This window comes from Mirounga angustirostris, unplaced genomic scaffold, assembly GCF_029215605.1.
Source record: "Mirounga angustirostris isolate CCGP_5_RB_7025 unplaced genomic scaffold, mMirAng1.0.hap1 SCAF_1, whole genome shotgun sequence".
Lineage (NCBI taxonomy): Eukaryota > Metazoa > Chordata > Mammalia > Carnivora > Phocidae > Mirounga > Mirounga angustirostris.
The window spans coordinates 51661030-51688361 of NW_026991709.1; the positions used below are offsets into that span (position 1 = coordinate 51661030).

General features: G+C 35.8%; 1 protein-coding gene across 2 annotated transcripts in view; it reads left to right on the forward strand.

Annotated features, from left to right (window-relative positions):
• ALCAM (activated leukocyte cell adhesion molecule) overlaps window positions 1-27332 on the forward strand; it is a 212752-nt gene that overhangs the window by 140997 nt on the left and 44423 nt on the right. For both annotated transcript variants that reach the window (XM_054504151.2, XM_054504150.2), the window contains exons 2-4: window positions 16143-16243; window positions 20239-20458; window positions 26618-26682. In XM_054504151.2, the coding sequence (XP_054360126.1) occupies window positions 16143-16243; window positions 20239-20458; window positions 26618-26682 (386 nt within the window). The remainder of the gene's footprint in view (window positions 1-16142; window positions 16244-20238; window positions 20459-26617; window positions 26683-27332) is intronic.

The window sequence follows — 27332 nt, forward strand, 5'->3', positions numbered from 1 at the left end:
TTTTGGCTACTGTGAATAATGCTGCAATGACCATGAGAGTGCAAATATCTCTTTGATATAATGATTTTATTTCCTTTGGATATATAACCAAAGGTGGGATTTCTGGATCATATGATAATTCTAATTTTCATTTTTTGAGCACCTCTACAGTGTTTTCCATGATGGCTGTACCAATTCACATTCCCACCAACAGTGTATGAGGATTTCATTTTCTTCACAGCCTCGCCGATCTTTATATTTGACTTTTTAGTAATAGCCCTTCTAACAAGTGTGAGGTGGTATCTCATGGTTTGGATTTGTATTTCCCTAATGATTAGTGATGTTGAGCATCTTTTCATAATAGCTAGTATTTAATGAGCTTAGTGTAAAAAACACTCTTTTAAGCAATTACACGTTATTAATTTATTTAATACTCATAGTAACCCTATGAGCTTGATACTATTATTGCCTGCCATCTAATAGTTGGGAAACATGAGCACGTATAGGTTAAGTAACTCTTTGGAAGTCACCTACCTTCCTGGTAACAGGGCTTGCATTATAGCCATGCAGCTCTAGTCCAGAGACCATGCCTTGACCATTATGTTATGCTACTTGTTTTGTTTCATTTGCCTGTTCTAGATTTTAATGTTTGTGAAATAGATAACTTATATATGCTTGTATGCCTAGTAGAAATACAGTATCTGGCATATTGTAGCTAATCAATAGCTTTATGTCCAATGTATTTGAATTAATATGAAATGGAATCTTTTGGATTAAGAAAAATTTTATTTTCAAAAGTTTATAGAAACAGGGAATTTTGTAAGGAACAATTAAAGAAAAAATTCAGAAATGTTTTACAAAGGTCAGTAATTAAATACTTATTTGATATTAATTAGATGCACCCTATGGCTCGTAATGTTTAGCATATACTTTTTTTTTTTTACAGTATCCCATTTATATCAACAGTGTTGAATAAATGTTTAGCCCATATTTACTATAGTCTGTTCTTCAGGCACGTAAATTTTCCATTGTCAATAGATTGCACTGGCTTTCCCATATACATCCTCATAAATTGTTTTGTAGCTACAAACGTTTTAGAATGAATAGCACACTTCCATAATGATAACTTTCTGAAGTACATGTGTTTCAATTATTTTCATTAACCCATATGTGTTTACCTTGGGTGACTGTTAGGTAAGATGTTGTATTGGAGATTTCCTTTGTAGAGTAGCTTCCAGTTTTTATTAAAATTAGAAGAATTGGTGGGTTTCTTTCTTTCTTTCTTCTAAGATTTATTTATTTGAGAGAGAGAGAGAGAGAGAGAAAGTGGTAGGGGAAGGGCAGAGAGAGAGGGAGAGAGGGTCTTAAGCACACTCTGCGTTCGGCGTGGAGCCCAATGTGGGGCTCGATCTCATGACCATGAAATCATGACCTGAGCCAAAACCGAGTCTAATGCTTAACCGATTGCACCATGCAGGCACCCCAGAATCAGTGGATTTCTGAATAACAAACTGTAAAGCCGTACTGATTCTACCTAGAAGGAATTTAGTATATACTGACTGATTGAACATGTACCATTGATCATATTTGTATGTTGAGGCTGCTGACAATTCAGAAATGATAAAAAAGAAAACTTTTGAGGTTGATTCCAGAGATGTTCTGTATCATCTGTTAAGTGTACACAGGCAGAATTGTGGCTAAAGAACACACGCTTAGAGCATATTCTTATAGGACTCTGCAGAGGGAGCTAACTTGGAAATTACTGTTGCATTTTCAAACAGTGACACAGTCTAAACATTTCAGTCTTATTTGCCTTATTTGTTTGTTTTCTAATTAATTACTTCTGAATTGGGCAAGCTTTAGGAGTACTTTCAGTTATAGAACTCAAATGAGATTCATAAACAAAAGACATAGACCCTGAAGCCTTGCTGAGACTCTTACAGCTCATTTCTGTAACCTGGCAATCTTTTAATGTATAGGAACAATGAACCTTTTTTAACCTTAATGACATTATGGTCTTTCAAAGCTGTTAAAAAGGGCAGAGCCAAAGAGGTAATACAATATTCAGTTTAGGGGAATTTTGAGTGTCTTTATCTCCCTGAGCAGTAACCATGCACAAATGATCAAACACATTGTCTCTTCTAAATGGAAAGATGAACCGAATGTATTAGCACCTCAGTAGGATTGGGAATTTGTGGGAAACATAATCATAAAACAGCAGTTGCTGGGCTGTAGCACAGCCACCCGACACTGTTCAGCAGGGATCTTGGTGTTGTCAGCACCTGCTGATACCTGCCTGGGGATTCAGCTGCCTAGACTGACAGTGCCTTTGCTGGTGGATGCAGAGCTTTGCCCTTGATGTTTATGTCCTTCCCTCTGCCATAAGCAAGGGAATTTAGGTAAGATTGTCTAAATATAGAATGCATTCCATAGGCTGAAGAAACTATGTGCATCAATTTTTTTAAGAGTACATTTTATCTGTTTTAGGTTTATAGAACAGAAAGTAGAGTTCCCACATACTCCTTCAACTCTCTCCAGCCCCCAATTTCCCCATTATTAACAGTTATTAACATCTTGCATTAATGCGGTACGTTGTTACACTTGATGAGTCAATATTGATACGTTATTATTAAGTAAAGTCTATAATTTACATTAGAATTCCCTTTTTGTGCTATACATTTTACGGATTTTGACAAATGTATAATAACTTGCATTCGACATTATCAGAGAATTTTACTGCCCAGGAAATGCCCTGTGCTCCATCCACCTACCTATCCCTACCCCCTGGCAACCACTGATCTTTTTACTGTCTTCATAGTTTGTCTTTTCTATCATGTCATATAGTTGGAATCATGCAGAATGTAGCCTTTTCAGATTGGCTTCTTTCACTTAGCCATATGCATTTAAGATTCCTCCATGTCTTTTCATGGCTTGATAGCTCATTTCTTCATTTCTGTCTATTGCTGAATAATATAATTAGAGGGGGAGACGAACCATGAGAGACTATGGACTCCAGGAAACAAACTGAGGGCTCTAGAGGGGAGCGGGGTGGGGGGATGGGTTAGCCTGGTGATGGGTATTAAGGAGGGCACGTACTGAATGGAGCACTGGGTGTTATACACAAACAATGAATCATGGAACACTCTATCAAAAACTAATGAGGTAATGTATGGTGATTAACATAACATAACATAACAAAACAAAATTTAAAAAATAAATAAATAAAAATAAAAATATAATCCAAGAAAACAAGAAAAAATAACATTCCATTGTGTGGCTCTCTACCATAGTTGGTTTATCTATTCACCTGCAGAAGAACAGCTGGGTTATTTCCAGAATTGAGTAAGTATGAATAAAGCTGCTATGAACATTCATGTGCAGGTTTTTTGTGAACTTAAATTTTCAACTCATCTAAAAGTTGTAATTCTGAAAAGTTTTTTTTTTTTTTGATCGAAAGACAGTTTTGGTGTTTTTTTTTAAGATTTTATTTATTATTTGACAGAGAGAGAGACAGCGAGAGAGGGAACACAAGCAGGGGGAGAGGGAGAGGGAGAAGCAGGCTTCCCGCTAAGCAGGGAGCCCGATGCAGGGCTCGATCCCTGGACCCTGGGATCATGACCTGAGCCAAACGCAGACTAAGCCACCAAACGACTAAGCCACCCAGGCTCCCCAGAAAGACAGGTTTTTAAGTTAGAAACACTTGATACGAATCCCAACCTTTTCATTTTGTTCGTTCAATAAATTTTTCTTGGTAGTCTATTATCTCTACTGCGCTGGGTACATAAATAAAGTGCTACTTTGCCTGTCAACTGAATGCCTCGTCTACATTAAAGGACCTTAATATACCTCTGATTCCTTATCTGAAAGATGTCTACCACTTCAGTTATTTGCAGTTTCCTATGTTATTTTGAGAATTAGGTGAGCTCTTATGGACAGGACTCAGTTTATTTCTGGCAACAAATGGTTAACTGCTACATAACATCACACTGAGAGAGAGATGATCAAATATATTCATTTGTTTTCTTTCTAGTCCCTCCAATCTATAGATTTTTAAATATTTAAGTCTAAACATAGAACACATTTTAATACTTTTCAAATAATTTTCCCAAATTAGCCACAGTATAAAATGAAATAAAAACATGTAATCATTTTCTGTGTGTCTATAGTGATGAGAATTGAACATGAATTGAGAATTAATTTTGAAATCTGGCTCCACTACATACTGGCTTGGTCATGTTCGTTTACTGTCTTGGCTTTGCAGGGTGAACAGTATCTTATCAGTAAAATGAGGCATCATAACATTTCTTCATGATGCAGGTTTATTTGCTTATCACACAGAACTTTTGTGAGACTCAAATGCAAAAATGCACAGTATATATAAAAGAATATTGCAAACCACAGAGCACTATTAAAATGGGGCACCTGGGTGGCTCAGTCGTTAAGCATCTGACTCCTCGTTTCGGCTCCGGTCATGATCTCATGGGTCAGGGGATGGAGCCCTGTGTTGGGTTCCCCATTCAGCAGGAGTCTGCTGGAGATTCTCTCCCTTTGCCCCTCCCCTCACTGGCACAAGCGCACTTTCTCTCTCTCTAAAATAAATAAGTAAATCTTAAAAAAAAAAGTCCATTATTACAATATTTGCTCTAAATTATCTTTATTTATTTTTTTTTAAAGATTTTATTTATTTATTTGTGTGTGAGAGAATGAGAGAGAGAGCACATGAGAGGGGGGAGGGTCAGAAGGAGAAGCAGACTCTGCCGAGCAGGGAGCCCGATGTGGGACTCGATCCAGGGACTCTGGGATCATGACCTGAGCCGAAGGCAGTCGCTTAACCAACTGAGCCACCCAGGCGCCCTAAATTATCTTTATTTTTAACTTAGCTAATCCCTTATTAAATCAAGTATACTATTTTAAACTGCATCCATACTAAAATCCCAATTTTCTTGAATCCAGTGGTCTACTAATGTCAGAGGGTCAATATAGTTATGTTGTGCCTGATTTCTCCCACATGTTAGCCAGGATCTTTTGAGAGGCAGATGTCAAAATGGATTGAACATGTAAGGATTGTACTAGGGGAAACACCTAGATGAGAAAAAAATGAGGAAGGAACTGGTGGGTGGAAAAATCGTCAGAGTGCAACGTGAATCTGACATCAGGGGAACGAGAGCCAGAAGGAAGATTGGGTGGACACATTCTACACTGTTGTGTAGTCAGGGAAAAGAATTCCTTGAGCCATCGTCAGTCCTCAGAGGAGTCTCTTGTCTCCAAGAACCTTGCCTGTCTTTTGTAGCCCTACTCTGCTCAGTCTTGAGCGGTCAGCAGCACAGGGAAAATGTGGCCTCAGCAAAACTTGGTGACGGATCTCAGAGCACTCAGAGCACAGCAGTTGAGGTCGTTGGTAAGTTACACTTACCTGTGTTTGGGGGTCTGTGAGGTACGTTTTCGTGTCCATCACACTTCACGGTTTTCCCTTGATGAATAAAGAGGAAGCGCTTATTTAATTGATGCTTAAATGAAGAGGCAGGTGAGATGTGTTGCAAACTTAAACAACCATGGAAAACCAACTGAATGCAGGCGCTTTCTCAGTCTATGGAAGAGCCATTTTTCTGCTGTAAGAACTTGTTTTTCTGATCTAGGTTTTGTTTTGTTTTGTTTTGGGGGATTTATCTTGTCCATGATAGCTTGTCTTCCAGAAATTCTTCTGGGGGTCATTTAACCATTTCCTAAATTAGAGCATAAGTATGGCACATTTTTAAGTTACAGTTGGCCTCTGGTTCTTTAAGGAGAAGCATTCAGTGAGTTAAAATCTTTGTGCATAAAGGAAAGTTTCAAAGCTGGAGCCCACTTCAGGTCCAGATTTTACAAGATATTTAAAGCATTCCTCCATCTGACACCCTTAGAAATGATAAAACTACCTTTTAATACAGCTTCCTATATTTTTCATCTCTACTCATTGCCTTCCTAAATTATCTTGTTCTCTTTCCCACTTTTCCTCCCACTCATCAATTAAGAATAATGACTGTCAGGGAAAATGGAATATATGAAAAGTTATTGTTAATATTAATAGAAGACAGTATTGTCTCTAAGTTTATGCATTCCAGAGTTATTCCATTGAGCTTCCACTGTGAGCAAGCTATAATGGGTATTGTTTTGCATGCTTACTTGGTCTTTGAGGTGACACAAGATCTATCAAAGCTGGAAGATGATTTCAGTTTCATATAACAGATATGCTGATTTTCTAAGCATATGCAACTATTTGTTTTATTTTAAAATTTTATCTTTCCTGTGGCTTTAATCTCTTTTAAAAATTATCTTGGACAAATGTTTCTATTTCTCCTTTCTCCTCAAAACTAGAAGACTAGATCTTCCAGTAAACTGAGTTTAATGCTTAAAGAAAGGGAAACATGCCATAAAGCCATCATTTTTTTTTCTATGACCTTACCTTATACTACAGCCCCTCTGGGGGATGTCAATTAAAAGCATGAAATTTACACAAATCTAAACCTCAGAAATCAGCCAGCAATCTATACCGAATCTGGGGGAAAGCCTATTAAATAGCTTTTTAACCTTATTACTTACCATGTTTGATTGTACAAATCTATTTCCTCAGGAGATATAGGCAATTCTAATTGGGATTTGTGTGAAGAAAAGAGCAAAAACCTATTTCAACTGATGCAAACATTTTTTGGTACCCAGTTAGACACTTGATGTGGAATACACCAGTAGCAACCATACTGGACAAGATCACTCAACCAAGAAGGAAAAGTCAACTACTCTGCTCATTCAGTAGCCCTAATAATTTATTTGCTATCCCTGGTTAATTCAGTACCTCAATTATAAGATAAAATTCTCCAATGCTGTTGAATATTAATTGAAATGCTAAAGAAATGCAATTAACACTGCTGTTATTAACGGAAGCTATCTGTGAAAACAATGATGATCTTATTGACTAGAAGTCTTTCTGGTATATTTTTTCTAAAGCATTTGAGGAATATTAAAGCTATTAGGAATTTGTTGTTTGGGGGTTTGGAAGTGTTATCAAGGACAGCTTTTATTTTCTCAAATCAAGAGGTCTTTTTGTTGTCATGGCATTAAATTATTTGCAGAAAACAAATTTATTCTGTCACAATAATTATGAACTCTTTCTGAAGACAGACTCTAGTCTAAATTCCAAAAGTTTCCATTACTTCAGATGATGCAATTAAGGTCTTTTGTGAAGCGTAGTGCCTGTTTTCCTGTTGATAGTGTTTTTCTATTGATAGTGTTTTCATGAATACAGTACAGTTATTGTTCTTGTTAAAATAATTGAATTGTATTCACAGTTTCAATACAATTTATATGACAAAATGCACAGAAAAATGTGACTTTTCACCATTCAAATAGAACTGATAGTCTGAATTAGCTAAACCTGGAATTTCATGCTGAGAAAATGTTCAGAGCAATGGAGCATAGATGTATTCATTTTTTTTCCTTCGCATTATTTTAACCTGCAGGAGTGTTCAAATATTGGTTTCTTCCATCTACCTCTTTAGTTGAGCTAGTTCCCAAATGAAGTCCACAGACAATGCAGGAACTTATAAGGGAAATTGAATTGAGGGAGGGGAGCAGAAGGAAAATAGTATTTACCAATTTTTTTTCATTGTATTGACTAATTGTATGAGTGGAGGACTCTCCTTATATAAGCATCTTAAAGACACAGCCTCGGGTCCTAGGTAATTAGAAGTATGAAAGTAAAGAATAGTCAGCTTTGTGAACTTCAACTAACAAATTATTCGTTATACAAATGCTTTTAATTTTTATTAAGCTATATGGTATAAAAATAAGTTTAAACATTCTCGTGTTTTGTCTCTATCACTATGAATGTCTATTTTAAAATAAAAGAGCATTGTTCTTTTCATGTATAAAATTAAAAATTACAGGTTCAATGTTGTCTCCCTGTCCCCTCCCCCTCCCACACATACAGAGCATGAAGTGTTCTTAAGTGTTTTTATTTAATTTTGTCCCCACGAAGAGACTAATGTTTTGGCATTTTGGCATAGACCCCATAGGCTCATCGAAAGCTCATCACTGGGGAATGATGACTTGGTAAAACAGAGGGTCCTTTGTGGGACAGATGTGTGGAAATCCCAGTCTTATCCTCAGAGGAAGAACATGAGAAGAATTGCCAAAGAAATTCTAAATCCTCGCGGTTTTAGTGACATTTCAAATGTACATCTAGATCTGTACACTGGTTTGCATGTATGTTATAGTCCATTAAAAAGTTTTTAAAGTAAAAATAGCATTTGGGGGGGCAGATTTAAGATACTGATTTTTAAAACACTACAGCACCCCTCACTCCCACCTCACTAGATTCTCTAGAATTTCAAAGGATAGTATATGGTTTTCTGGAATGTTAAATGCAAAGGAAAGAATATGGGCTGTAAGAATATGATCTTAGAGAGTTCCGTTCGATGTAGTGCAGTAGAGCTTTATTTTACCCATTATTATTGAACTCCTGTAATCTTCATGATGCTGCAACAAATTTCAAAATGAGAAAAAATATAGGCTTTTCCTTCAAATAGGTTGCAGCATAGTGGAGGAATTAAGCTGGTAATTTCTCCTTTTTTCAAAAAGAAATTAAGTTTTTAAATGCATGAATAAATATATATATATGTTTAGAACTTAAACCATGAGAACGGTTTTTTGTTTTGTTTTGTTTTTGCACATTGCTGATCACCCATCCTAGAACAGTGCTTGGCATAGAGAAGATGCTCAATAGTCAATGAATGAATGATGATAAAAATTATAAACACTGAAATATATAGAGAGAAAAAATAGTGTGATTGGATCCCACTTCTTTTCAATGGGTCAAGTAGAGCAGTGTATGGATATACACTTTATTGCACCTGTATTAACAAGCATTTAAGTCCCTCCAGTTTTTTTAATATTCAAAATAATGCTATATTATCTTTGTATTATCTTTGTATATGTGCATTTGTACAAACACTTTTGTAGAATAGATTCCCAGTAGTAGAATTACTGGATCAAAGGGTATTAGCATTTTTAATTTGACAGATACCATTGAATTGTGCTTCTACAAGTTCTAGTCAATTTAGAATGAACCTTAAATATTTTATTGTTTTAAAAATTTTATTTATTTTTGCACACGCGCATGAGAGTGCACACAGCGAGTGCGTGAGCCGGGCGGGGCAGGGGGGGTTGTGTGGAGGGAGAAGCAGGCTCCCCGCTCAGCTGGGAGCCTGATATGGGACTCACTCCCAGGACCCCAGGATCATGACCTGAGCCAAAGGCAGACGCTTAACTGACTGAGCCACTCAGGTGCCCTTAAATATTTTATTTTTTATTTAAGGTTACTCTTGGCTATCTGATGAAAGCTTTAAATTCTCTTTCTATAAAAACAACGTTTTCATATCCCACAGTTTGGGGATTTTTAAGTAACTGTAGAGTTGTCATACATGCCCTAACGTTCATTCGTGGAGCCCAAGTTAAATTTTAACAAGCACAGTAAAATCTTTACATTTACTGATTTAAAATTCATGAAGTATTTCTCAGAAAACAAAAATAAAGGTTCACAACATAAGTCACTTCTGTTGCTTTTAAATAATTTTTAAATAAATTTTTGCTTATAATTTAAAAGTGGCCCCCAGAGGAATTCAAATGTTAGTGCTGGTGATGAAAGTAAAGAGAAAGTAGAGAGATCTAACAGTTTCTTGCATTTTATTAGGGCAATCTTCTTTGCATTTATGAATTTGAGAAAACTGCCAGTCAGGACATGTTCCTTATGAAGATTGAAGATCTACTATGTAGAAATTACTGTAATAAAAAAGGAAGTTTGCCATATGAGAGAAAACCATGTGCCACTCAGTGCCTCTGCATGGTCCCTGGCTAGGACATGCTGGTGAAGTAGTTCTTATCTTCCTATTCATAGAAACCTTCATTCAGTGTTCAGGTCAAATGAAATTACCTGCAAGAAGCCTTTACCAATATCCTCAAGCTCATTGCAGGGATCCCTTTCTCTGCATTCCCACAGCACCTAGTTTACAGCAGCTCATGCTCCTGAAGGAATAGATCTCAGTATTTTATATATATTTTCCCCCCATAAAGAACATCTAACACTTTTCCTCCAGTAGGTGTTCAATATATACTTTGATGCATGATCACATGTGTAAATAGGTGATCGTTGAGATAGGCTTTAAAGGCTATGTATGGATTCATCCAAGGCCCAAGGAACAATGATAAAAATGAGGCAGAGCTGGGCAAAGCCGTAACTAATGGGGAAGAGCTATGACTTTTCCAATCTCATAGATTATCCATGCTTCTAGTACAATGAACTGTCAAGCAGTGGTAAATTGAGAAGATAGTTTTCAGTACAGGAATGCAAATACTGATACTGTATTTTTAAAATTTTATTGTTTTTGTAGATCTCCTTTCTATGACATAATGTAGGTTTTATATTGACCTATAGTTTACTAAAAAGATAAATATTTCAAGCATTATAATATACCAAACTTGGAAGTAAAGAGCACATATGTTAAAACATATTCTTGGGTACTAGCAGTATTTTATAATTTTGTAAGATGGCCCTTTCCCCTCTAAATGTTATTCCACGGTGGCTTAACCATTTATCTAAAAGATATACTATAATCCATGTGTAGAATTGTAGGAACCACTAGAAGAAAGAGAAAGAAAGAATCACCATTGTTCTTATCTGTAGAAATTACATAGTTATACCTACATCATAACATGTGATACTGGTGAAAGACCACCCAGAAAGCAAATTTTGAGTAAACATCTTCCTATTGCAGATTCAGCAAAAACCCACCTTGGTCCCCAAGTACCCATTTGTTGAAGGGAAATTGAAAAAGAGAGTAGGAAAACCCTTTTCTCTATTTCTCAAAATAACATATTCCATCAGATGTCTTTGCCTGTCTGCCATCCATTCTAAATTACTTGGGAATTACAAGTATCCTTCTCTTTCAACCTCCCTCTGTGTCACTTCTTACTTGTTATATATCACATGACCTTGAATAAAATCTTAAATTCTTATTTAATGCCATAAAGAATAGGAGGAATTATGAAGTAAATTTGCCCCGTTAAGTCATAAAATCACAGGTTTGAAAGACACTTTAAAGGTATCTATTTTACCCTCTATCAATAGATATTTTATCATATCAAATAAAATACATGTAATATGTATAGCTTAGAAGACATATTTGGTATGTATAATTTGTGCTTGATTTTGATACATGAATTAGATTTGCTAAATAGAATATTTTTTTGTGATTTCTGTGAAGAGATTGGATCTCAAATCCCCAGAGTCAGGAATCAATCTCCCTATCATAGCTGAATATAATATAAGATGTTTCTGTGAGGAAAACAAAGTTGATAATAGCTAAGTGTTATTATGTGTCACTTCTTCCTCCATCCCTCTATTCATATTCAGTGATTATTTAGTCCTATACTAAGATTCTACTTTATAACAACAATCTCTTTAAAGGAAACCAATTTTATTGACTACAGAAAGCCAATAGTTGAAGATCTAAACTAGCGGTTTTCAAGTAGATGGGCGTTCGGTGGGCAATTTTGCCTTTCAGGGGACATTTGTCCCGACTAGAAATTTCTTGTTGCCATAGCCGGGGGCGGGCATGCTACTAGTATCTACCAGTGGGCAGAGGTGAGGATGCTGTTTGTTAAACATCCTACAATACACGGGACAGCCCCCCATGGTAAAGATTTATTCACCCCAAAATGTCATTAGTGATGAGGTTGAGAACACTGCTATAAACTGATGTTACAAAATATTTATATGTTTAATTAGAGTTCTATATGTCTTAATTCATTAGTAAAGCGCATAGGGACACTAGCACGTTTACCTATCAAGATCAGTCATATAAATATGGAAGTAATTTCTAAGGATAGCTTTCTCAATTCTACTTGCTTCCTCCCCACCAATTCATCTGCACAAATGAATTTCTCTAAAATTTCTGTAGAACTGTAATTTAGTTCTTATGTCCTAAGTTCTGTGCCGGTTGTGATTGTGAATAACCCTTCTATGGCACCTAACAGAGCTACAGAGCTCAAAACAAGGCTTTTAAGGATGATGATGCTATTGAAGTACCCATGCAATAAAAAATAATTAACCACGCTAAACTGTAGCATGTGAAAACAGACTCTTTAATTCTCCTCCTCTTTTCTATATTATTTACTGTTCTGCTTGAAATGTAGTGGCAGGTTTTGAATTTTAAGATACCTCCACTCAAATGTCTATATATCAGCAATGCAAAGAGAATGATTACCCTGAACTTGATAGTCCTTAAGAATTAGTTTATACAGAAAAAGTATATCTCACCAATATGGGCACAATTATTACATTTTTATTAGTTCAGTTAGAAATAAACTGTGTTCACCTAATTTCAAAATTATACCAGAGTCTGTTTCAGTGCCTCCTTAAATTATTTGCTGTACAAAATATGCATAACCATAGCTATGTTGTATTTATGATAGCTTGTCTGAGATTCTATATGTCAGAATTATTGGGCTAAGAGATTTTTCTTATGCTGTGCTTTTCCCATTTTGTTTTTTATTGAATTCTCCTATGTAACCTTTTTTTTTTAAAGATTTTATTTATTTATTTGAGAGAGAGAGAATGGGAGACAGAGAGCACGAGAGGGAAGAGGGCAGAGGGAGAAGCAGACCCCCTGCTGAGCAGGGAGCCCGATGTGGGACTCGATCCCGGGACTCCAGGATCATGACCCAAGCCGAAGGCAGTCGCTTAACCAACTGAGCCACCCAGGCGCCCCTCCTATGTAACCTTTTTAGTTCTATTGTTCTTTATCTTTAGTTAATAACTCTTTATAAAAAACTTCTTAAATAATTACATACTGCTTCTCGAGTGTAACATGTTTTTGCATTTTATTTTATGTCAGGACATTTTGATAGCAACAGTAATGTTAATAATTCATAACAATACCTTACATTTATTGAACATATTTAATACAGAAGGTTTTTAGCCCAGTTTAAAATATCTTATGACATATACATATACACAAAGATATAACACATACCACACAGAAATGCACACACTTGTGCACATACTCATTCCTTCTATATTTTATGTTTAGCTTCTTTGAGGAAGGACATCATAGGCATTCTCTACTTGCAGTAGTGTCCAATAATCTCTAGGCTACAAAACCATGAATAACTTAACCAACTAATATTGCAGGGAGAAAATTGCAGGGGAATTTTAGTGAGTTAAATTCAATTCAGACTTGGCAAATGAAAGATAAAATCTTTGGCTTCTATGAAAAGTATAAAGAGAACCATTTGTGTTGACAGGTACTTTGGGTCTCACTGGCACTTCATCTCAAAGCCTGAGACATCTATAGAAATCAGGATGCTAATTCATCGCCTTTTACCTACTACCCTCATGCTTGTCTTATTTCCCTTAGGTTTCTTTTGCTCTAAAGAGTCCTGTCCTGGCTAATTTGGGATGTCAAGCTGTCATTAAAAGACCCAACTCAAGAATTCTCAAATACTTTTCAAAACAACCCTTTGCTTTGTGGTCATCACAGTAAGAAAAAAAGGCATTTCACATTATCGTTCGCAAATCACAAAGCACAAATAATCCTTAATTTCTCCTGAAATTAATTATAAAGTTCGGTAGGGAGAAATATTCTCTTCTGTAGTTTCATCCATGAACTCTTACAAGAATGTTTGCTTTGTGTTTGTTTCTCTTCGAAAACAAGTGCCGTGCAAGCATAAATCCACATTCTCTGCATATCAAAGGCAATCTAGGACAGCCTTTACTAGAGTATATGGTAGGAATAAGAATTCCCAAAGTTCCAATGGTACCAACTCCTCCCTGATTTTCAAAGATGCTAATTTAATAACCAAAATGGAAAAGACTTCAGAACATTCAGGTGAAAAATCCAATACGATGCCTGTTCCATGCCAGACATTGCTCCTGGGGATACAAAGATAAGAATATATGGTCCCTTCTTTGTTGTAGTTGCACTTCATTATGCTAATAACACACGATGTCCTTGAAATTCCTATAGCTTTAAAATCTATTACAAAATTTGATATCTATATAGCACATTAAAGTTCTATAAGGAAGAAAAAAGAAAAATGGTCTGAAGAAATAGCAAAGAATTACATTTTTTGCAAAAAGAATTTTCTTGTTTTCCCTGTGTACCTGGCAAAGGATTCACCTCCTTGGTACCTAAGCTCTGTAAACTGTTTTCACTCCTTGACCAACCATGGGAGTACCGCCAGTTGTCAAAAGAAGGTGTGCTTTTACAAGTGATAGGAGATAATTAGAGGGGCATGTCCTGCCATAATTTAAGTTATAGATCCAGATCATCTTAGAGTCGTTACATATTCAAGTGACTTGCTACATACCGGTGAAAACATTAAATCACAAAATTGTTTTCTTGGTTTGGCATACCTGCGCTGGTGTAGTGCAAGAACAGATCTTAAAATACATGATAAAATTTCCACATTTAGCATACAAAGTATTATAGAAAACAAGTACTATACTGAGAAATAAAGTAATTTCTTAATTCTCATTAGTTTGCATATTTTAACAAGGCTGAAGAGACCATGTCTTTATTTATAGTCCTATGCAGTGGCAATGGTTTGAAGTTAAAAGGAATTAAAGTTATAGTATGGGAAACACTAAACAATTTTAAAAGCTATTGAGGTAATTTTTATTATAATACTGAACATATGATAAACAGTTTTGGAAAACTACTTGTCTCCAATAGCAAGTGAAAAACACATTATCATGACTTATACTTTGTATTCTTTATTTTAACAATATTAAAAATGCTGGAAACTAGTTGTTCTGTGGCATATTTACATGAAGTTTGTGTTTCTTGTAATGATTTTGTTCCCTGGGGCAAAATTGCTTTAAAGGGAAGTACCTTCCTCAGTTGACAGAATTTTAAAATAGGAATTTTATTACCTTTTGGTTCTTTACCAAGGTTAATGATTTTTATCCCTATATGAAATCTTCCTATGAATTGTGATTGATGGGTAACAGTGAAAGATAGTGTCCACTGCCTTGTTTCCTCAGAAAGTCATAAAATGGTATTTGTGTTTCCAATGGCCTTAGCTTTGCACTTCAGCACCACCTGGTGGACAAAATATCCTTTTTCCCCCTCTACAATTTCAAATTAACTTAGCCTGTTCACACTATATCCAATGATGACATATCTTAATAGATATTTAATTGTAAACATATTTAATCTTAAAAACCAGTGGGAACAAAATAAGGTAAAAAAATCTGAGATGTTTCCTAAGTACTCTTGTCAAGTTAAATGCCTGAGTTTTTTAAACCTTATGAATATATACAGATTTGAATAGTATGTTGCATACATATGCAAAAGTTGTGGGGTTTTGACATTTTAATTTTTTTGTCACCTACATTTTTTTCTCAGGAAAGAATTAATTAAGACCAGGAAGTTTTCTGTAACTTAGTAGCAAATTATGGTTTAAGTTAGATCATATACCCAAAATTCAGGATAACCACTCGGTAAACACTTTACAAAGAATTTTTATACTTCAGATTCCTATCATGTTAATATTTTATGCGTAATTAATATTAAAATTAATATATTAACCATTGCTAGTATAAAATAAGCCATTTTCCTACTTATAAGTAAAATTTGGTTGTGGTCTTATATGTATTAATTTAGTTTTTAGTAGTTTTAAAAAATTTTCCAGAAGATAAATTTGACAATATTTTCAAATGAAAAATATATTTAAGGCTAGTTTTGAGAATTTTAAGCATGTTAATCTTGTGTAGTCCCACATATCTATGAAATGTAGTGTGCATTTTTTTTTCTATGACATATATACTTAGGAGAAAAATACACTTCCACATTCCACCATGTTCCTTTGCAGCACATACTGGTCTCTTCCCTGGTAAAATTGAGGGTCTGTAAATTTGAAATGTGTGACATTCAAAGGCTTAGTAGCTAAATAAGAGTTGTTGATATTTAAATAGGAAATATGTTCTAGCTTCATACTTTTTGTAGTCATTTTAGATAAAATTGTAATAGATAATCTTCATTAAGGCACACAGCCTGAACTGAAGTTATTTGCTTAGTTACTTCAAGAAAACACTTAACATCTCTCTCTCTTTTTTCTTTTTTCTAAAGGCCTTGGATGGTATACTGTAAACTCAGCATATGGAGATACCATTATCATGCCTTGCCGACTCGATGTACCTCAGAATCTCATGTTTGGCAAATGGAAATATGTAAGTGTAACCTACTTTGGATTTAGCTAATTACCTTTAGTTGTTTTGTTTGTTTGTTTGTTTGTGTTTTTTTGGGGGGGATAATATTCCTTCTGTGAGCAAATGTGAATTTCAAATTAATGTAATGGCAATATTCAACTATGGGTACAAATGTAGGAAGGTAGAATTATGTGTTGGATATGTCAAAAGAGTAATTCCTAAGTCTTACCTAAGAAGTGCTATTTTAAAATAAAGCCAATAAACACGTAATTCTTAGATCATATTAGTCTGAAAGATTTAACCTTAAATGTTAGAGGCAGAGGAAAAGGCAGAGTTCCAGAGTAAAATCAGTGGCATGTAGAACAGAGCTTAGTGGAAGTTGGCAGCTTTTCTCCACATACTCATGTCCTGTTTGGTGTGGCTATTGCAAAAGCCAAATACACCAGTTGCAAGAGTACCCAAATATTCATTGGGAATTAGTCATCAGCATTAGAAGCTTGTTTCTGGTGTTGTCTTAGAACTATGTTGACGGGGCAGGTCCTTTTTACATTTAAAATTGTTCATTTTACTCCTTTCTTGCAGATAGCAAATCAATACTTTCTCAGGTATCAAGGCACAGATGGGTCTGGAAATGGCGGGTAGATACCCTGGTAGATTATGTGGAATGGCTAGGTAACATCGACTGATAAAATGTTTCAATTTAATTACAGAAACCAACAAAAGGTGTCTGTGTGGTACAGTTTCCTAATGCTGAATCACATGAGACTCATGGTAGTTTGGGAGCTTAAAGTAGACATATGCTTCCTTGAATATGATGGCAGTTTTTATCAAGTTCTTTGAAATGTTAAAAGGTATTTTAATAGGGAAAAAAAATCTGATGGTCAAATAATTTTTGAAAATTTTCTTTATCACAGTACTTCTCAGAGCCTCTCACTAAGATGCATTCTGAATTGTCCATGCTTGATTCATTTCTTAGGTTTTTTTAACTACCCAATTTTTTCTCTCAAATATCTGCAAAAACAAACATGCAGAACACGCTTTGGGAAATGTGCTTAAAGTGGCACCCAAGAAGGGGGTAGAACACAATTTTTCAAAATGTGGGTTAAGTCAGACCAACATGTTCCACCATATACTTGCTGTGGGATTCTGGACAAGTGAATGAATCTCCATTTTCTCATCTCTAAAAAAGGGGTGATAAGAATAGTCTTCCCTCAGTGGTGTGAGGGTTACATGAAGTAATTCATAGCAGAATATTGACCGAGTACTTGGCACGTGATCCTTGTTCTGGCTGTGGGGCTCTAAGCCCATGCGCATGGGGGGGGGGGGGTCATGTGACAGCAGAGGAAGGAGGTGAGCACTTACCTGTACTCTCCTCCTGATACCTGGCTCACGTTGGGGATTTTGAACTATTTCTGGTTTACTATAAAAGTGGAAATAGGAAGTTAAGGCCTGTGAGGATAAGGTCTATTCACACCCCTCAAACTCTAAGCAAGACTACCACATGCTTCACCTGTTGACTCGAACTTAACTGCCAAAATAAGTGGAACACAGACGGTGAAAAACATTCCTGATGATAATTCGGGGAATAATTTTCACCCAAACTGAACTGGTACAGGGGTAGTGGAAACAGTAATGGCAATTTTCAAAATCTTAATTAAAGCAAAAAGCTTCGTCAATAACTGGATGAGATGTGTTTGAAGTACCATGTGCTCTAAAACCAGTGTCAGTTTGCAGGCAGAGTCTACAAGCTCTAATTTAATGACAGCTGAAAGACAAATGGTAGGTTTAGAAAGAGTGAAAGGGGGCAAACATAGAAGAAGGATGGATTGGCTTCTCCCTTCCTGCATGGTCATCTGCCTGTGAATGGAGATCATGGTTCCCTGGGAGCCTCTCTATACTTCACCCCCATCTCTTTTTTTTTCTTTTTAATGTTCAGTTAGCCAACATATAGTACATCATTAGTTTTTGATGTAGTGTTCAATGATTCAGTAGTTGCATTCAACACCCAGTGCTCATCACACGTGCCCTCCTTCACCCCCACCTCTTCTCCAGCATCTGCCTTGGTGCTGGTACAGAAAGTGCATCTAGCAGCTATCAGGAGTGCTACAGTGAAGTCATCATGCAGCCAGACTGCAGGGCTTCAGCTTTTGCTCTGCTGAGATACACTAGCTGGGCCCTTGGACAATTTATTTAACTGACTTCCGTCTCTACTGTATAATCTGTAAATGAATCTAATATTACAACTCTAACTTACAGGGTCGTTAGGAGTATTAAATCCATTACTATGTGGAAAACCCAAGGAAAGTACCTGGCATATGGTTAATAACTATTATTTATTGCATAAGTGTATGAATACAGAAATATAAGGGACTGGTTTAACATATTTCTCTCAGTGAAGGAATGATTTACAGCAAGGTTTTGCACTGTAAACCTGTGGCAAAATTTAAAAAATTAAGGAGAATATTATTGATGTATTCAGATATTCAACCAACTAAAACTTTCGGACTCTAAAATTAGCTTAGTAATTATCTTGGCTTGTGGTGCGATGACAAAATACCATAGACTAGGGGACTTCAACAACATCTATTTATATATCACAGTTCTGGAGGCTGGGAAGCCCAAGATCAAGGTGCTGGCAAATTTGGCTCTTTGTGAGGGTCCTTCTCTTGAGAGAGAGACCTCTCTTCCTCTTCTTATAGGGGTACTAATCCTGTCATAAGGGCACCATTCCAGTACCTCATCTAAACCTAATTACCTCTCAGAGGCTCCACCTCCAAATATCAGCACACTGGGGGTTAGGGCTTCGACATATGAATTTGGGGGTCACACAAACATTTAGTCCATAACAGTAATAAATATTAATAATTTTTAAAATGTAACTCCCCATAGTACCTTGGAATTTGCCATGCACTTTAAAATGTTCTGTCATATTTTATGTTCTCAAAGGCCTTGTGAGGTAAGTAGAGGAGGGATTGGCTCCTATCTTAGATTAATTTGCTTATTAGCTAAGAGAATTTTTGTGGGAGCAAAGGAAGAGATGAAATTATGTCTCGGGCTCTTGGCATAATTGTCCAGGCCAGATTATATTTTATTTTGATAATAAGTTTTTATATGAAAGCTCTTTGAGCTAAGTTTTATGACTCAGATAGCAAAACTATGCATTTTAGTGATTAATCTGATTTTGTTGCTTAATGGACATGATTGTTTCACAAAGGCAAATACTGTTCCTCCATGAAGACTCATTAAATTATGTTATGAGTAAAGGTCAGCTCCGTCAGTTTTGGCTGAAACTAAAAGGTGTGGACGTTTAAAATATGTGGGTTAGGGGCGCCTGGGTGGCTCAGATGGTTAAGCGTCTGCCTTCAGCTCAGATCATGATCCCGGGGTCCTGCGATCGAGCCCCGCATCGGGCTCCCTGCTCAAGTGGGGAGCCTGCTTCTCCCTCTCCCTCTGCCATTCTCTCCACCTGTGCTCTCTGGCTCTATCTCTCTGTCAAATAAATAAATAAAATCTTTAAAAAAATAAAATAAAATATGTGGGTTAAAGTAATGAGTATGCAAAAGATAACTGCCCGGGATTTCTAAATGAGTATTTGCAGCCCACATGTATGCTTGCTGTGATGGTTAGCTGAATATCATTTTGTGCATTTGTGTGTTTGTTTTCATCTACTTTTTTCTTTTGAATTAGATACAATGCCAGCCCTTGTTGGTTTCAGAAGAGTCACTAATTCTGTCCTTTGGATGCAAGAGAAGTTCAGATTCCAATAGCTGTCTTTCCATTTTCACATATTTAAACTGATACCTGTGAAAGAACTTAGAGACTGTCCTCTTACAAAGAGTAATTTTCTGTAACCAAAGATTTATGTGAGGCTCATATCCAAAATTATTCCTTTTGGACAGAACTATAAATATTGGTGGAAGAATATGGTATGGCCAAGAAATTTTGTTATTCTGAATGTAATCCTGAAACATCTGAATATGCTTGTTTTTAAAATGTATTGTTATTTTAATTTTTAGGAAAAGCCCGATGGCTCCCCAGTATTTATTGCCTTCAGGTCCTCTACAAAGAAAAGTGTGCAGTACGACGATGTACCAGAATACAAAGACAGATTGAGCCTCTCAGAAAACTACACTTTGTCTATCAGTAATGCAAGGATCAGTGATGAAAAGAGATTTGTGTGCATGCTAGTAACTGAGGACAACGTGTTTGAGGCACCTACAATAGTCAAGGTGTTCAGTAAGTAGTCTGCAGTGTAACTGCTAAGTGGGATTGATGGCTGGTACTAGAAAATGTTCTTTAGAAAGAAGAGTGAGCTCTCTGTAGTGTCTCCACAGCAGGCATCTCTATAAGAGGACTTCTAACGATCTTCATTCTGCTCATGCATGCTGTCAGTGAGGAAAACAAAAACCCTGAAATTCAAATAGGAGTTTTGCAGCGAGGAACTAAAACAATATTCTCTGTTGTTTTATTGGGTAACATTTCCTGTGATATGAAGTGCTACTAAGTGAAAACTGGCATGTGATCTTTAACTTTCACTGACATGTACAAATAAATATTCTGTGATATATACATAGATACGTGATACATACATATAATCATGCATGTCATGCACACACATATATCTGTTAGGCTGAACAATATAAAATTAATATTTTGGTATGTTAAACAATAAATACAGGCAAATCCAAACCATCTTATAACTTAGAAATCTAAGCTTTTTATGTGTATGGTATGTGTGTGTCAGTATATGTGTGTATATAGTATTATACACACACACACACATATATATATATATATATCTCCTGGCCTTTAATAATGTTGATTTAGTTCTTCAAAGTGTTCAGTTGGTTTAGAAAACTTCCCCCAAATAAAAAAGTTCACCACACCCTGAATGCGTATGTGGAATACATCAACGGGAAAAAGTAGAGTAGGGTTGGAAGAAGAGAACTCAGTAGAAGAAACTTGGAGAAATTACTGTCGTCATTATGGCAAAGTTACTTTGCCTAATGATAACATATAGTTAATGTTACTGTGCAAATAGCTATGCAAATTAATGATTTGAGAAGTTCTAATTAAACATTCTGTCTTTTAATATTCAAATAAAAAATTCCACCTCCTGTTACATCATAATATATTAGAAATTACAGGGAGAAAAATAGGTCTCAAAAGTTTCAGAATTCCAGCCTTTTTTAATTAGGGTAGAAGGTCTCACTTTCCAATTTTTTCCCTCTGCTTTCTGATAACGTGGCAGCACCTAGAAATTATTAAAATAAATAGAAGAAAGAAACCCAGAGCGCTACTACAGCAAACAACCATGGATTTTTCCCATTTCTCTTCTAATAGCCTATGCAACTAAGTGGAACTGTCCCGTAAGTATTTATATGTATTTCACAGCTCCTTTGGGCTCATGACATGGATTCAAAGAATTCTTGTACTATTAAAAGAAACCTTTGTTCTCCAGAAGAACCTTGTAAAAGCATATTACATGTTTCAGTTGATTACCTTTCAGCTTGGAAGGCACTTTCCAGAAACCATCCACCCTTCTCAATCATTTCATGAATCGCACCAAATTCCAAGTGTTTGCCAGTCATGCCTTCCATTAAATACCCCAAATAATCTACATCCTTTATTTACCAATGTCCCATTTTTTTTCTTTCTTTTATTTCACTTTGATGTTATTTAGAAGAAGGATGGTGCACTGCTAGGGACATTTTTTGTAAAGAGAACAACAAAAACAATTTTTTAAATTAGGCCATGATGTCATAAATATAAGTATACAACAAAAATGTAAGACAGTAGGTGGAGATTAAGTCATAGCACCCTGAAGTTTGTGTGTATTGCTTTGTCATTGTCAGGTTTCTTTCTCACTGTGTTAAAATTCTCAAATATCAAGCTAGTCTACAAGGAAGTTGAGAAAATCCAGGTTGTTTCCTTTAGAAGAATCATTTGTGACAATTTTCAGAATACACTTAAAGAAAATACCATACAGAAATCTGAAAAAAAAAAAAATCCAGTTAGTCTACTTTGATAAAAATTTGTAAGCTATTTTGGAATACAGGAGATTTCTATGATTATAAAAACAAACTCACACCCCACATACTGGCAGCACCCCCTACCCCCTTCTCTTTTGAATGTTGTTGAAAACAAAGTGATTCTCAGAAACAGAATTTGCATTCCAGGCTCTGGGCCAGGGAGAATTCAAATAGACAAGTTACACATTCTTGAAAATGGCATTTTATGCTAGAAACCATGGGACCCTCCAAGTCCAATTAAATGAACAGCGCAGCTCATGATAAGGAAAGTGTTTGCAAGAGCATACAGGGGCTTTACTTTTTTAAAAAAATAATGAATTTACTTTGGGTCACATTTTGTGAAGCAAACAGCAGCTGTGACAGGGAGACTTTTATTCTGTGCATGTGTATATTGCAGTCACTTAAGAGTTACTAGGCTCATCAATCAGTGCTCTGTTTCCTTCTGTCAAATCACCTAGCAACATGCATTGTGTACTGCAGAATCGAGTATGGTTGATGTGAGCTAATCCCAGATCAGCTTGCTGCAGAGTGCCATCCTCATGAGCAAACTCAGACGGTTTTTATTCAAACTGGAGGCCATAACTGATGACTCTGTTACCTCTGGTGTAGGCTTGTTTGTTTAGTTTTAAACTATACCTCAGATACAATAGCCATGCCCATTATGCACCCCAGATTCAGATAAGTCACATTCTTTATCACCATGAGTACAGCTTTTTTAAAAACAGAATTGGATGGCATCAAAATTAAAATGTATTTGCATTTATTGCACATTTGAAGTTAATAAAAACATTCAGAAACATCAGTAAAGCCTTTAAAGTTCCCAAAGATTTATTCCAAACATTGTGCAGAAGTTTCGGAAGTCAAATGGGTTGCCAACTGGCTGTCAGTGGTGAAACAGAAAAATCCCTGACTGGTCATCAGAAGACCTGGCTTTGTTAGGTCTGCTGCTAATTTCTGACCTTGGCGAAGTTCACTAGTCTGGGGCTTCCTCTCTCATCAACAGTAATATAAGTGCTTAGAATTTGAGGGTGGTTTTCCTACCATGTTCCTAGGATCCTCCTGAGGAGCTACTGAAGAGGGCAGGAGAGGGGGAGGCACTGCTTTTGTTAGCTAGAATTCTACCCACGCTATATTTCAAAGATTTTTCATGATAATTCATTCAAGGGAAAAAAAGGGAAAATGACCCCAGCTATAAAAAGGCGTTTGAAGGGCGCCTGGGTGGCTCAGTTGGTTAAGCGACTGCCTTCGGCTCAGGTCATGATCCTGGAGTCCCTGGATCGAGTCCCGCATCGGGCTCCCTGCTCGGCAGGGAGTCTGCTTCTCCCTCTGGCCCTCCCCCTCTCATGTGCTCTCTCTCATTCTCTCTCTCTCAAATAAATAAATAAAATCTTTAAAAAAATAAAAATAAAATAAAATAAATAAATAAATAAAAAGGCGTTTGAAAACCACAATCGAGGCTAATCTGTAAACCCTCTCGTACTCTAGTGTACTGAGAGGAGCTTTCATGAGTCAGTATAAGCAGTGCACCTCTCTTTTATTGCCTTCCTCCCCTATCAAACTGAGCTCTCCTGTTTGTGGTTTCTGGTAATAACACTGTACATTATGGGTGACAGAGGGCAGTTTTGCCTTCATCACTTCATCCTCAACTGGCCGTGATAGACACCCTTGACAAAGTTATTTTAATAATGCAAATAAATTTGTGCTGACTTTCCCTTTCAATTCTATACTTGGTTATGAATCCCTGAATTATATTAAGGTATAATTCATGTAAAGTTTTTTTTTAAACACTTCGGAATCAATATGCAATTTTGCTCAAATAGCACGTGTCCTCTTTTATGGTCCTCCAACTAATACCCATTGATTGTTGCAAACTAATATAAGAGAAAATTACATACAAAATATCTCATGGGCTTGAAACAAAAGTTTGGAGAAAAGAACTCAAAGAATTGCAGTAGGTATTACCATTACTTCCACAATACCCACTGTTGCTCTCTTCAAATTAAAAGATGAGTTACAGTGTAAAGAGGCCTAAACTTTAAGGATTCTTTCACCAGGTTTCCTGGATTGTCCACAGTTTCATTTTATTGAAATCAGTATAAATTTTCGAAAATATTTATGGAAGGAACATATACATGGCCATGTGTAAAGGACCAACATTTGTAACATACCAAGTATTTATGATCTTATATGCACTGATAAAACATCAGAAGGTATACAAAGCAGAGGAATATATATATTCTGCCTAAGAGGAAGTGTGTGCCCAACTGTTCTGATATATAGTTTTGGTGAACTAGAATGTATTGCAGCTTAGCAACACTGTCCACCTACGTTTCGTATTAAAAGACTCATTTAAAAAAAAAAAAAAAGAACCTCAGTTTTTTCAGATGATTTTTTAAATCTTTTTATATTCCAGGCATAGATACTACTGAAGGGGAAACAAAAACCCATTTATTCTTTTTCTCTTGTTAGTTTGACTCTTGATTGACCACATAAATTAATTTAATATCGTACCTCTCTTACGCTTTCAGAAAGGTATCATGAAATACTTGATTTTAGTTCCCAGAGAACTTCGGCTTACTTACTTAAGCACCAAGAATTTTCATTTTGTTTAAATATTTTGGATACATCCCTCTCTCAAATGTTTTAGACATTTGTCTTAAAACATAAATTCAGAACAGAATTTAATGTTTTAGTAGTAATTTGGAGTTGTAATTGTGAACATTAATGGCATTACATTAAAATTGTGATAAAACCAGTGCTTACTGATTTGTGGAAGGCTTTAAGCCCCTACCATATGTTTTCCAGAAATTGCTGTTTATTTTGACTTTTTGGTCAGTTTTTAATAATTTTTTGGTCACATTTCTAACAGGAAATCAGGTGTCACTTCTTGTCTGTGTTAATGTAATTGTCTCTGTTACACTTCTCTATTCTTCTGTATTTCTTTTTTCTATTTTTCTATCTTCCTTGTGTTTTGTTTCCAATCTGTATATTTAGAAAATAATCCATCTTGTGAAAATTGAATTAGAATTATGTTTCTAGAATTAATAGTAAGTAGGCCTTCCTATAATTAAAGTGCATAAGTTGAACACATAGGAAGATTTACTATTATCATTCGTTGTTCCAATTTCTAATATAAAACAATTGCAAAAGGGAAATTAACTCTCAATAGTAACATGAAGAAGTTTACATATTTTTTACATACAGTCTTGGTGATAGCCATTTTGCTGTTCCAAAGACTTTCTGTCTTCATCCTTATTTTCTGTAATGGTGTGGGTAGGCAACATGTCTGATAGCGGAATTCCAAATTGAGTAGTAATTATATAAAAGCCAACTCAGTCTAGTTTGGTAATAGAAATTAAAGGTATTGGAGATGGTATACAATGAGACTTTGAATGAAAGAATAACTGGTTGTTTTTATTTGTTTATATGAGAATAGAATAGTTTTGCTCCGTGAGATTCACAAAAATCAATGACAAAGAGGCAATATCCATTTTCTGGAGACTAATTGTTAGAGCTGATTAAAAAGTAAAATATCCATCAGTGATAGGTAGATAACTAACAACGAAGAGTAAATAACTTAAAATAAGTTTGGATAATACCTTGTTGCTGTGATTTTTAACTAGTTCTTCCTGAAGGCTCTCTTAGAATGGATGCTTATAGAACTTCCTATATTTGAAATGCTTCCGTCCATTATCTCAGTTCCAAATTTGAAGGATTTCCCTACATTTATAATTTCATAATGTGAGTGCACTTTAAAGATAAGGTTTGAGATACACTGAAAACTTGAACTTCTAAATCCCTTAACTCCTTTTAGTTATCATGATTTTAGAACCGTAATTCATGAACTTCATTGTGCTTGAAAATCTTGTAGAGAGCTTGTTTTAAAAAATAGATTTATAGGACTGTCCCTAGAGATTCTAATTCTGGCCAGGGGAGGCTTAGAAATCTACATTTTTAATAAATATCCTTTGTGGATTCAGATCTTCATCTAAGTAGCTGGAAGTTATGAGTAAGTAGAAAGTACATATGATAATCAATTGGCAATAATATTCATGTTTAGTATATTAACCTCTGTTTCACTATCAAATCCATATTTACTGCTTATGAAGCATTCAGAAGACATTACCAATATTTTATTCAAAAGAGTAATAAGCATTTAAAATAGTATTTAATGTAATAAAGCAAATACTTAGAGGGAGTGGGTTAACCAGATTTCTTAATTACAGATTATATGGGAATGTGTTCTTTATTTTGTTGCTTGGTTTTTTGCTTTGACTAAGTAAATTATTTTTCTATAATCCAAATCACAAATGTCCTTTTGTTCTTTCATGTGTACTTAAAACCTTTCTCTGCTTGACTTTAGAGCAACCATCCAAACCTGAAATTGTAAGCAAAGCACCTTTTCTCGAAACAGAGCAGCTAAAAAAGGTAAGAACTTGCGTTTGATTCATTGCCTTCACTTAGCCTAATGTTAAATGTCTTCTCCTGGCCTCAGATGCCAGGATAAATAAGATAGACTTTGTTCTTGTGGAGTTGACAGTGTTGCAGGTGCCAATCAGAAAGTCTGCCCGAGTTAGAGTGGGAACACAGAGGAAGATATAGTCATTTCCGGAAGGAGAAGAGGGTGGGGAGGGGCGCGGGGGCAGGGAGGCATAAGTCTTTCTTACTTGAATGCACTGAATATTAAATGGAGTCATGAAAGATGAGTCGATTTTCTCTAAACCAAGGGTAGAAAGGCTTTCCAACAACATGAAATAATATGATGTGAACGAGAATAGCATTTTTAGGAAACATCACGTTATTTGCGTTGCTGGAACTTTGTGTGGTAAGATGGTAGGCAAGAGAGTGCAGTAAAGGATAAATCTGGAGAAGTAAAGAGAAGTTGGATTATGACAAGCTTTATGTCATGGAGGGAGTTTGGACTTTATTCTATTCGCAGATTAAACTATTGAAAAGTTGAAGTAAAGCTGTGAGAAGATCAAATTTGAACAATCACATTAAGAGGTGTGAAGAGAGGTTGTATCAAGAGGGGACAAAGCTGGAGGTTATATTTGGGCACCATCAGCTGACTAATAATC